General features: G+C 46.9%; 2 protein-coding genes across 3 annotated transcripts; one reads left to right on the top strand and one right to left on the bottom strand.

Annotated features, from left to right (window-relative positions):
- The first annotated feature begins 657 nt into the window (after positions 1 to 657).
- Positions 658 to 5,982, top strand: LOC142899344 (solute carrier family 25 member 44-like). Of its 2 annotated transcripts, none has more exons than XM_076042903.1 (4): positions 658 to 890; positions 2,208 to 2,935; positions 3,275 to 3,402; positions 4,301 to 5,982. In XM_076042903.1, exons 2-4 carry the CDS (start codon positions 2,302 to 2,304, stop codon positions 4,490 to 4,492), a joined length of 954 nt encoding a protein of 317 aa, XP_075899018.1. In that variant the 5' UTR covers positions 658 to 890; positions 2,208 to 2,301; the 3' UTR covers positions 4,493 to 5,982. The 2 variants fall into 2 exon arrangements, with proteins under 2 accessions (XP_075899018.1, XP_075899019.1); XM_076042904.1 differs by lacking the exon at positions 658 to 890 and adding an exon at positions 1,040 to 1,171.
- Positions 5,983 to 6,640: 658 nt separating this feature from the next.
- LOC142899346 (uncharacterized) lies at positions 6,641 to 11,555 on the bottom strand. The gene is made up of 11 exons (XM_076042905.1): positions 11,430 to 11,555; positions 10,777 to 10,832; positions 10,666 to 10,693; positions 10,300 to 10,405; positions 9,974 to 10,146; positions 8,709 to 8,857; positions 8,004 to 8,097; positions 7,829 to 7,922; positions 7,359 to 7,451; positions 7,171 to 7,249; positions 6,641 to 6,870 (listed from the first exon to the last, which is right to left on the bottom strand). The coding sequence occupies exons 2-11, from the start codon at positions 10,786 to 10,788 to the stop codon at positions 6,781 to 6,783; spliced, it is 918 nt and encodes a 305-aa protein (XP_075899020.1). The 5' UTR covers positions 10,789 to 10,832; positions 11,430 to 11,555; the 3' UTR covers positions 6,641 to 6,780.
- Positions 11,556 to 11,673: the final 118 nt, after the last annotated feature.

Genomic DNA, 11,673 nt, shown 5'->3' on the forward strand with positions numbered 1-11,673 from the left:
TATTACATGTCATCGCTATTAAAATATGACATTAATTTGTTGACCACCGCTTCCACCAGACTGTTAGTCCTGGTATCTGCTCAGGTTGGTGGTGGTTGTGAACGATTCATTTACTTATTCATGTATATACTTATTTAATATTATTGACCCAATATTTATTGATGTATGTGAAACACGTTTTAGAAAGTTTCATCACCATTCGAACAAATGATGACAATTTAAATGCTACGACAAGTAATACAATGTGTGATACAAACTAATAAAGGTGTCAAACGTACTTACCTGTTTTTGTCCATTGAAAATAACTTTTACCACAATTCGCCTGTTTCTATGAAATGCTCCTTTCTTCACATGGCGTCATCATTCTATCACTGGATATAATTACTTTGTCATTGCTAGACTTTTATGTACAGAGATTACTATGAGTATTATTGCTCTGATTCCTGCTCTATTCTGTCTGAACATCCTCGCTGATTGGATGCATGGTTTAGGGTTGGGGGGGTTTGGTTGCAGGAGACTCCTACATTCACAACAGACCCTGAATGCACCGCCATTATTCAACTTTTTCTCTCTCTCTCTCTCTCTCTCTCTCTCTCTCTCTCTCTCTCTCTCACACACACACACACACACACACACACACACACACACACACACAGGTCGCGTCTCAGGGACGAGTTGTCCGACAGACAAGAGTTTCTCTTCTACTCGGCAACGAAGCCGAGGTCGTGACCTTTGAACTTTAACAACGCTGGCTCGCAGTAGCAGCAGCAGCAGCCATGCAGTCTCCTTGTAGAGCTACAGCCCTTTGAGTTGAACCGACAGCAGCGCGAGGAGGAGGTGCTGGAGGAGGTGGAAGGTGCCCGCTGACCGTCATCAGAGCCTCTCGTCAGGTATGGGGGGGGGGGGTTCACCTCGCATTTCATTGGCGGCTGTCACGAGGCTAAAGTTGCAGCTAGTTAGCAGCAGCTAGCTGGTTAGCCCGCGAGACGGCAAACACCGTCGGGTTGCACGTGTTGTCGCTCTCTGCGAGACTCGAGAGCGACACCGTGCACGCAGCTGTCGGGTTCTAAACCCGGAGACAGGGTACCGACACGGTACTGACACGGTCGTGAAGGACGCGACGGGACCAGACGACTCGAGCCGGCCGACTGAGCGATCAATCACCTCAGTGGTGACGCCCGAGCTCGTCGATCGATCGAGTTGTTGTTGTTGTTGGCGGTGTAACAGTGAGACACAGTGGTGAAAAGTTCTCTGATAGTGAAGAGTTTAGATTGCAGTTCCAGTTATTTCAAAAGTGTACTAATTAAACGAATGACAACAGCAACACAACGACGCCGTTGTCCTTCAGCTTTATTGTATTTCATCAAACAATATAATGGTTGTACAAAGTGAAAATGCGGGCACTGTTTTCCCCCGACGGTCCCTAAACTCTCCGCTCGTGTTGCGGGGTTCTGCGGGATTTCTCATGTGGATCCGAAACATTTTCTCCGCCAACACTTTAGTTGGAGAGTTGGAGGAGGCTGGCATTGAATATAAAACTAACGTTACCGGTTCCGAGTCCGCAGACGTTCTGTCATGATGTCAGCGAACCATGTTTGGAAGCGAATGAACGCGCCTACGTCAATTTGAAACAGTGAAAGAGTCTTGATGTTAATCTGCAGTCAAATCACTGATTAAAAATCTAAAGTATAATCCTGGGCTACATTTGCCACTGAGGACATTTAGAGTAGCGTTTCTCAACTGGTGGGTCGCGACCCAAAAATAAGGTCGCGAAGTAGTTTTGATTGGTTTGCGGCTACATGGGCAGTTTCCTTTTTATTTCAAAAATATGTACAAATATGTGTTTTTAATAGAGAAAGTGTTGGGACATTTATTTTGCAGGACAGACAACTCACTTGAATCATTTCAATCATTTTATTTTAGTGGAGTTCATTTGGGTCTTACTGGCGGCTGGTCCAGGGTGTCACCCTGCCTCCAGCAGACCCCCAGGACCCTGAGCTCGGGAATAAGCGGGTGTGGAAGATGGATGAATGAATGAATTTGGGTCTTTGCCACTTGATGATGAGGAGATGAATGCTGGTCCTGAGACTCCAGCAGTGGAGAACCTCTGGTGTAGAAGCTGCAGCAGTTTGAATTTAGAGTCATGACACGGAACATGGATGTGATCAGAAAACATTTCAAACACGTTTCTTCATTTTCCCTCCCAGATTTGATGGCCATCGTCAGCAGCTGCTGATTGGTGGCTGTTGGGGTGGGTGGGGAGCAGCGCCGCCCTGCTGGAGGCGTCGGGGAGAGAGCACCATGCAGCAGAAAGGGGCCATCCAGATCATCGAGTGGGACGACCTTGACAAGAGGAAGTTCTACTCGCTGGGCGTGCTGATGACTCTGACCACCAGGGCCAGCGTCTACCCCGCCAGCCTCATCCGCACGCGGCTGCAGGTCCAGAAGGGGGCGTCGCCGCTCTACTCCGGCACCCTGGACGCCTTCTGCAAGATCTTGCGTGCGGAGGGTGTGCGGGGCCTGTACCGGGGCTTCCTGCTCAACACGCTGACGCTGGCGTCGGGCCAGGCCTACATCACCACCTACGAGCTGGTGCGTCAGCACGTCTCCCAGTACCGGCCCAGTAACACGCTCAAGTCGGTGCTGGCCGGCGGGGCGGCGTCCCTGGTGGCCCAGACGATCACCGTGCCCGTGGACGTGGTGTCGCAGCAGCTGATGATGCAGGGTCAAGGTCAACACTTGACCCGCTTCAAGGTCAAACCCAAGATGGCGCTGGCGGCGTCGGGCCGGCCGACCTTCGGCCAGACCCGCGACATCACGCTACAGATCTTCGCGGCGGACGGCCTGAGGGGCTTCTACCGAGGCTACGTGGCCTCGCTGCTCACCTACATCCCCAACAGCGCCCTCTGGTGGCCCTTCTATCACTTCTACACCGGTAAGTCGACCTCAGGGCGACGCATAAGAAGGGCTTGATTTATCCCACACTGAGGACATTTGCATTGTTATAGCAGCAAGTAGATGCAGCGAGAAGGATTGAAACAAAATAAAATATATACACACTTTATTTACATATCGCTTTAAGTGTTAAAAAAAATATCATCATATCAAGTGTTTATAAATGTGTGTTTTAGTGCAACTGTAGTGAAATGTTGTTGTTCAGAAGTGCTGCTGCTGCACTAACCTGATGTTTGTTTCTTAGTTTCCCAATTTGGCATCAATAAAGACAATCGATTCTATTCTATTCTATTCTATTCTATGCTGTTGTTGTTCACAGAGCAGCTGTCCATCATGGCGCCCAGTCAGTGTCCTCACCTGCTGCTGCAGGCTGTGGCTGGACCAATGGCAGCAGCCACGGCCTCCACCATCACCAACCCCATGGACTTGGTCCGAGCCAGGGTGCAGGTAGAGCGACACCTGGTGGTGGTGGTGATGATGATGATGGTGTATCGTATAGAATAGAATAGAATAGAAGTCTTTATCAATCCCATTAATTCCACTCTAGGGAACTTTGCATCATTACAGCAACAATACAGTGCAAAAGAAGGAAAATTATATCAATGAAAAAGACAATAAAAAATAAAATAAAACAAGAATAATTATAATATAATCATAATAAAAAAACAAACAAGATATTTACATTATATTGCCTGTTGGAATATTGTATAGTATCCATTTATCAAGCTTATGGTTAAAAACATATCATTTTTATTCCATTTCTGTTGTGTTCCAGTTGCCAAGTCCCAATTTGTGTAAAAATAATCCATCACCATTTGTTTTCCTTGACGATGCAGAACTAGTCAACATTTCCTGCCTGCAATGATATTAAGAGTCTGTGCAAAGCAGATCCAGCTGGAATCAGCTGCAGTAACACTTCCTGTATTTTCTTCCACAAATGTTGTTACAGATGTTGTCACAGCAGAGACCTCAGAAACTTTTAGATCAGCATTTTTCAACTTGTGGGTCGTGACTCAAAAGTGGTCTGTTTTGATTGGGCGCGGCTTCGTGGGCAGTCCCCCCACCCCCCTTTTTTTTTCGGTTTTTTATTTTATTTTATTTTATTTTTTTAGAATGGATTTTTTTTTTTAGAAAAATGGATTTTCAAATATATCAATTTACAGAGAAAAATGTTGGGCGTTTATTTAGCAAAACACACAATTCAATTCCGTCATTTCAGTGATTGATTGACTTGATGTGATTGAAAGTGAAAGTGGGTGTTTAGCGTTTTTGGGGAACCAGCTGACAACCACTGGTTTAAAATGTGTCTTTGTAAATTCAGCCACTGGATGTTTGTGTGTTGTAGGTGGAGGGCCGCTCGTCGGTGGTGGAGACCTTCAGGCAGCTTCTGAGGGAGGAGGGGGGGCGGGGCCTGATCAAGGGGCTGTCGGCCCGCATCGTGTCCTCGCTGCCCACCTCTCTGCTGGTGGTGCTGGGCTACGAGACCCTGAAGAGGCTGAGCCTGCGGGCCGAGCTCATCCACAGCAGGCACTGGTGAGAGCCGGATCACTTCAGGGACATTGGGACGTTTCCCCTGCTGCCTGCCCCTAGGGGGAGGGGGAGTTGTAGTTTGCCGCAGCGTCCTGTAGTTGAACTGTGTTGCGCTGACGGGATTGGCTGCCGTGAAGCCACATAGGACTAAGGAGCCTGGAGTTGACACACTGGAGCAGCAGCAGTAGCAGTGAGGTGTTTCCACAGCCGTCACATGACCTACGTCTTCCTGAGTCCAGAATGGAATTTTAATTTTAAGAACAATTAAAAAAAAAGACCTTTGTTACTGAAGGTGAGTTGCAAAGTTCCAAAAAAAAAAAAAATCAGAAATCCCATTTTGGATTCACTGCTTTTAACAACACACAGACCACAGAAAAGAACAACAAATACGGCTGCCAGTGAACGCAACGCAGTCTCAGCACAGATGCAGCCTTAGTTTGGAGTTCCTCTCTTTATTTTTCTTCTTTTCTTTCTTTGAAATCAACGTTCTTCACTATGAATTCAAGTTGATATTTTAGAGGACTGTTTCCAGAGCAATGACTGACTGCTAATTGTGCCAAATTTGGAATCAAAGCCTGGTTTTTCTGGTTTTCAGGAGACGGATGTGTGTGTGTGTGTGTGTGCGTGCGTGCATTCCAGTGGACTGAGAGAAATCACTGCTCAAAGGAGCAGTTTAACATCTAGTTTGAGTGTCAGGAACCACAGACTAATTCATTCCTTCTATTTATGAAATTTTAAAAGTGCGGTTGAATTGTAAATACAAATCTTTAAAATCTAGAATGCTAGAACTAAATCAGATGACCAGCGTACATAAACAACTCAGCTCATCATTCTGCTGGGGTCCAGAACCAGGGCTCTGCAAGCTGCCTCATTTTGTTCAGTCCTGCTGGAAATACTTTCTTCACATTGTGTCACTTTAAAAGAATCAATTATCTTTGAACTGGAGCCAATCGGGCCAGTGGGAGAAACTCTCTCCCTCTCCCTGCTCAACTGGATTATGGAACGACAAGGTCAAGGTCAAGGTCAGATACTGTTAAGAAGCTGTGTCATTGTGTATTCTAATTGTCGTTATCCAACGTGGAACATTTACACACAGCAGCTGTGGACGTGACTGCACTGCCAAGTTGCCTGCAGGTGTCATCACCAGCCACCAGGGGGAGTGTGAGACACATCAACGTTACAAATACTCATGTCACAGGCTTAAAAAAAAAAGCTCATTACTGCCAGACAACACAGAGCTCCTTCCGCTGTTGGTGATGAAGTTGTTTATTGTGCACAACACAACACTGTGTGTGTTTCATCCCAAATGAGGCTGAAGAGCCGCTGGGCTGATTTCTGCAAAGGACCCTGAAGTGACCTATGCTCCTTGAGCAGGAGGAGCAGGAGCTGGTGCTACTGTGTACCTTGCAGCTGCTGTGTGTTTAATATCAGAGTTGTGCACGTACAGTGTGTGATGTGTTGATGAGGTCATGGGAAGCAATAAAGATTGTAAACCATTGGCTGGAATTATTATTCAAGCATTCAGGGGAAGTAATTATTACAGCTGCTGCACCACTAGAGGGAGCACCAGAGTTTAACCACTGCACACCAACCAGAGAAAAAGAGAAATTTGTCGGAGTTGGCAAAATATATATATATATATATATATATATATATATATATATTTTTTTTTTTTTAAACGATTAATCTTGCCATCTTTTTTTATTATTATTAATCAATTAATCTATTTATTTATTTTAAATAACCTAAACGTTTATTTTTTTCTGTTATCGATTATTTTCCCATGATTCGTCAGTCAATCAGTCCGGTGGGGAAACTACGGCTCAGGGTGCTGCTGCTGCTGCTCACACGCTGCCACCATGTTTTTGTTTTGGTTCGACACGTCGACGCAAAACTTCTGTATTTAATGACGTTGATGTAGCGAAGCAGCCCTAGAAGTCTGTCCTTTGAACTCGGTCTCAGGTTCTTCATCAAACGTGTTGCAGCCAAGTCGTGACGGCAGCAGCTAAAAATGTTTCATCGTGCAATTGTGTACATTTCATTTGTATAAAGACACTAAGAATACACTGCAACACTCAAGGTTGTGTGTGAGATGTGACACCGTTTCAATTCTGTCACCACTGCACAATAACGGAAATAATTCACCAGACTAAAGTACAAAAGGAACTATTTTATTTGACTGTAAGCCGGTGCAAAAAATGAAGGACATTAACAGCTTTTTACCCCACAGCCGCTTCCCTGACTGACCCCCCCCCCCCCCGCCTCCCCAGCCTGGTTAGAAGACACAGTGCAGCCTCACATGGGGCAGTCGTAGATGTGGATGGCTCGGTCGTCTCCAGCTGAGATGATCTTTGAGCCGCTGCTGTTGTACTTGACGCTCCACACCTGCACACACACAGAGCAATGTTACACACAGAGGCAACACCATCCACTGGGACCACCGGGACCCGTTCACTCTCCACTGGGACCGGTTCACTGTCCACTGGAAATGTATGAAAATAACAATAATACTACTACTACTACTACTAATAATAATAATAATAATAATAATAATAACAACAATGTAGTACAATATAATGATATTTCAAACTCAAGGGCTCAACATTTCTCAGCCATTTCACAATGAAGGTGGTGCAGCTGATTCCATCAACAGATCAACCAATCAGAGAAGAGCCTTGAGGTCACCTGATCTTGGTGGTCAAAGAAGGTGTTGATGCAGGTTCTGGAGGCGGCGTCCCAGACCTTCACACTCTTGTCTGACGAGCTGTGGAGGAGGAGGAGGAGGAGGAGGTGAGCTTCATCAAACTGACTCAGTGCTTCACCAGCGGAAGCAGCTGGTGGTGGACGGACAGACAGACAGACGGAGGTCCAACCTGGAGACAAAGTGGCTGTGGTCAGGGGAGAAGGCCACGTTGAGGACCCAGGAGCCGTGACCGCTCAGCGTGGCTGCCAGGTTGGCGTGTTGCCTGCAGCACAAAACACAACCTCAACTTCTGCTGCTCACTGGATCAGTCCCAACATCCAACAGCTGCTTTCCAGTGAGTTTGGTCACCACTGCATTCAAAACCATTTGAAAAGCTGCAGTTCAGCCACCCACCACCAGTCTAACTGCAGCACTGTTGTGTGTGTGTGTGTGTGTACACACAGCGAGTGAGAGCTAACTCACTAACTCTCCCTCCTTGGGTCAACTGTCTGCTTTACTGCGTTTTATTCATTTTTCTTCCTTGCAGTTTCTTTCTACTTGGTTTCATGTGAAGGAATTCATTGACCAGCAGTGAGGAAGCTTTGCCAGGTTCACCCCCCCCCCCCCCCCCCGGCCCACCCAGTGTGTGGCTGAACTCACACGTCGTAGATCTTTATGTAGCCGTCGTCCGAGGCTGTGACCAGCAGCTGAGAGTCTGGGGAGAAGGTGAGCGACCTGATGGGCATGGCGTGACCTGCAGGACAGGACAGGAAACAGTCACACACACACACACACTCACACACAGCACCTCCACTTCAGTGTCTGCAGGCTTCACCTTCCAGCGTGTGGAGCAGCTTCCCAGTGGCGATGTCAAAGATGTTGATGATTCCATCGATGGCACCGCTCGCCAAATACTTTCCATCAGGACTCTGAGGACGGACAAGAAAGCACCGACTGAAGGTCCCAGGGACACACAACACTGGTTCCCAACTGGTGGTTCCGCTCATTATCAAGTTGCACGGAGCCAAATTTAATCCACAAAAATAAGAAGGCTGGTGTTTAAATCATGTTTAGCCACGACCCACTTTTGGGTTGCAACCCACCAGTTGAGAAATGCTGATCTAAAAACTTCTCAGGTCTCTGCTGAGACACCGACTACCTGACTGCAGGGGTCTGGGTTAGGGTTAACCTGCCGGGTTAGGATTAACCTGCCGGGTTAGGGTTAGGGTTAGGGTTAACCTGCCGGCACAGTGACACACTGTAAACACACTGAATTCACACTTCAGTCCAACTCCAAATACTCTTTGATATCAGTACATTTGTGAATGGTGAGATTCTTTAGTGTTTGAAAAAAAAACAAAAAACGGTGCGCTTCTTTTACATATGTGTATATATGTATATGAATGGTTGTCTACAGTGTTAATCTAAATTGTTGTGCGACTCTTGTTTTTTGCTGTTCAGCATCGACTGACTCATCAGCAGGTGACACATGAAGTTCTTGGATCTCTGACACATGACTGTCTGGAGTCTGGTTGCTTACGTAGGCAATGCTCAGGATGAACTTCCCTCGGGTGTCCAGCGAGAACTCCTTCTTGCCGCTCTCCACGCCGAAGATGTTGACTTTTCCCAGGTGGCTGCCGGTGGCGATGTGCTTGGAGTCGGGGGAGAAGGCCACCGACCAGGCGTCCACTGGCGGCAACACAGTCACAGAGTGAGACGTCTTCATGGACAGCAGGGGGCCCAACAGCCAATCGCACTAACGGGCCTCCTTCAACTCAAGCCAATGCTACATGCTAACTGTGCTATGTGTGGCCAGAGAGACGCCTGTGAGCTCCACTCAGAACAAGCGGGCAACATAAGTGAAGCGGCACCTGCGACCCCGGAGCACCACCCTGTGGAGAGCCTGGGCAGCTCCAGACCTGCTGCGCCCTCAGAGCGCCCCCCGCAGGCCATTCCTGCACAACTGCACTCAGTAAAACATTTCTCTCAACCACTCACATTTCACTAAGGTGCAATAAAACCCTGACTGATCCGTCAGTATAATGGAGATCACTTGGAAATATTCCAACTGTTTGTTTGGTTTTTCATTTCTTACCCTATAAATACTTTATTACATCACATTTCTATATTTCTTTTCAGTTAATATAAACTTCCTTCTATTTGCACAATATTGATGCTGTAATGATGTAAATTTCCCCAACATGGCATTAATAAAGGCCTCCATGATGGCATTCTATCCAGTACCACACAGCCACCCCTGGGGGAAGCAGAGCGTCACCAATGGAAGGTGACGTGACATTTAGAGATGGTACCTCTGGGTGGGGGGGCAGTGGTTGGGGGTTCAGGAGGAGGATGGGGGGGGGGGGGCTGATGGGGGTCAACACAGAGAACAGCTGAGCAGTAATACGCTGATTATTTGACAATTAACCACCCAGAACCTCCTGGACCACCAGGGTGTTTAGCTCTTAGAACCTCTTAGACCCCCCTAGAACCTCCTGGACCACCAGGTTGTTTAGCTCTTAGAACCTCCTAGAACCTCCTAGAACCTCCTGGACCACCAGGGTGTTTAGCTCTTTATTGAAATGACTGTGGAAACACTGGAAACGTGGAGGAGATGCAGCTGTTTGATGACTGACTGACTGTTAATATCATTGCTTCAAGCTCAGAGGGCCATGTTAAACAGCTTAACAGGCCGCATACGGCCCCCGGGCCGTAGTTTGCCCACGCCTGGCCAGACTGTCTCCCCTGCAGTCGTGCAACTTGACTGATCGTCGCAGTGCACGGCAGTCGGTAAGAAGCTCCTACCTGGTCCAGCATCCATGGACTTGATCTGCTTTCCAGACTCCAGGTCCCAGAGGCGGATGTGAGCGTCCAGGGAGCTGGAGGCGGCGATGGCTCCGTTGTGGCTGATGTCCACGGAGACCACGCCCAGCTGGTGACCCTCCAGCGTCCACTGCAGCTCCAGCTTCTCGTCCGACCTGCACGACAGAGGACACAGTGGCATCGCAGAGGCATTTTAACCCTGGTTGAAACCGTAAGGTTAGCAAGAGATTGATGATTACATGTGCTTATCAATAGAACCAACAGAGGGCAGCATTTTCAAAAGGTTGTCACAGAATGTGGTCACTTGCCATTTCCAAACTTTGACCATGTCGTCCAGTGAACCAGTGACGATGGTTTCTGATGCGTCTGCTTCACTCCTGCCCCACGCTGCCGTCCAGATGGCGTCATCGTGGGCTGAGCAGAGACACAACACAGAGTGAGTGGAAGCTGCTGGACCAGGTCACATCAAACACATGACACACATCCTGAACCCTGGGCAGTCCAGTGGTGAAACCAGCAACATGTCCAGGAAGGAAGGACTGCTCTACTTTCTGAGGAGCTCCATTAAAAAAACAGAAACACTGAAATGTCTCCACATTTGATATTTCCAGAATGTGGGACCTTTAAAAATATTCTAAATAACATTGAATGGAATAATTCTTGATGCAACTCACCATGTTCTTGCTTGAAGAGAATGCTGTACTGAAATCAAAACACATATTTCATATTAATCTTCCACTCTTAAACCGTATTAAAAGTGATGAGTAAGTGAAGATGTTGCTTACTTGAGTGCTCATATTTTTGCTCCTTTTTGTCCAAGAGCCAAGTGGACTTTTTAAACCTAGAAATAACAACAAAGTGTATTCATTGTGTGCATTTATTGCAACAGTGCAGATCTCACTGACTACCAGCTGCAATGACCAGGGTCGTTTTGGGGGAAACTGAACCAACTTCACATTCAATTAACAGCCCAGTTGAATGACTCATCAAACGAAACTAAACCGAGTCTGCTGAGTGTCCACAGCTTATGGTTCCACAGATGGACGGTGTCCGTTTAAAAAAAACTGCCTGGTTTTATGTCACTCACTGCAACACGCATGTACTGTACATTACATGGAAAAGTATGAATACAGTATCCGTATGCAAGCCACGAAGTAAACGGTGCAGTTTCTTGAACACGTGACTCTCGACACTGTGCACCACCAACACGTCAATACCTGAACACATATTTATCATTGAAAAGGAAAATTGCATCTTTTTTTTTTCTTTTTACCAGTCAGCGCTGCTAGTTAGCGCTGCTAGTTAGCGCTACTAACGGCTGTAGCGCAATTATTGCTGCGACCGTCACAGGAGTCAAGGCTAAAAGACACTTTAGTGGCAAAGACATCATCACTATTTGCTGTCATTATATCACTCATTGAGAAAAACGGCCACATACCGTTAATGTGAAGAACAACAACCTAATGGAGTTTCCAAAGCTCGCTGGTTTACAAGTGAGGCGCCATGTCAACATTTACGTAACTTCCGCTTTCTCCTTCGTTTGTCGGACAACAGTCGGTCGATAAGGTAGGATGAGCAATAGTGCCTCAAGCGGTGTGGAGGAACAGCGCTCCCAAAGGGGAAAGACGCACTGTTTTGTAATTTTGTTTTTATTAACCTGAAACATAAACACATATTAATGA

Source organism: Nelusetta ayraudi, unplaced genomic scaffold (genome assembly GCF_046127955.1).
Source record: "Nelusetta ayraudi isolate G7.1 ecotype Tasmania unplaced genomic scaffold, CSIRO-AGI_Nayr_v1 ptg000071l, whole genome shotgun sequence".
Taxonomy (NCBI): domain Eukaryota; kingdom Metazoa; phylum Chordata; class Actinopteri; order Tetraodontiformes; family Monacanthidae; genus Nelusetta; species Nelusetta ayraudi.

Bases quoted from the DNA above. Each gene is read 5' to 3' on its own strand.
- LOC142899344 (XM_076042903.1), top strand. From the start codon at position 2,302: ATGCAGCAGAAAGGGGCCATCCAGATCATCGAGTGGGACGACCTTGAC. The intron at 2,936-3,274 runs GTAAGTCGACCT...TGTTGTTCACAG, and splicing joins CTTCTATCACTTCTACACCG to AGCAGCTGTCCATCATGGCG. The intron at 3,403-4,300 runs GTAGAGCGACAC...TGTGTGTTGTAG, and splicing joins TGGTCCGAGCCAGGGTGCAG to GTGGAGGGCCGCTCGTCGGT.
- LOC142899346 (XM_076042905.1), bottom strand. The intron at 10,147-10,299 runs GCAAGTGACCAC...TCTGTCGTGCAG, and splicing joins ATGGTCAAAGTTTGGAAATG to GTCGGACGAGAAGCTGGAGC. The intron at 8,098-8,708 runs GTAAGCAACCAG...GTCCGTCCTCAG, and splicing joins TCATCCTGAGCATTGCCTAC to AGTCCTGATGGAAAGTATTT.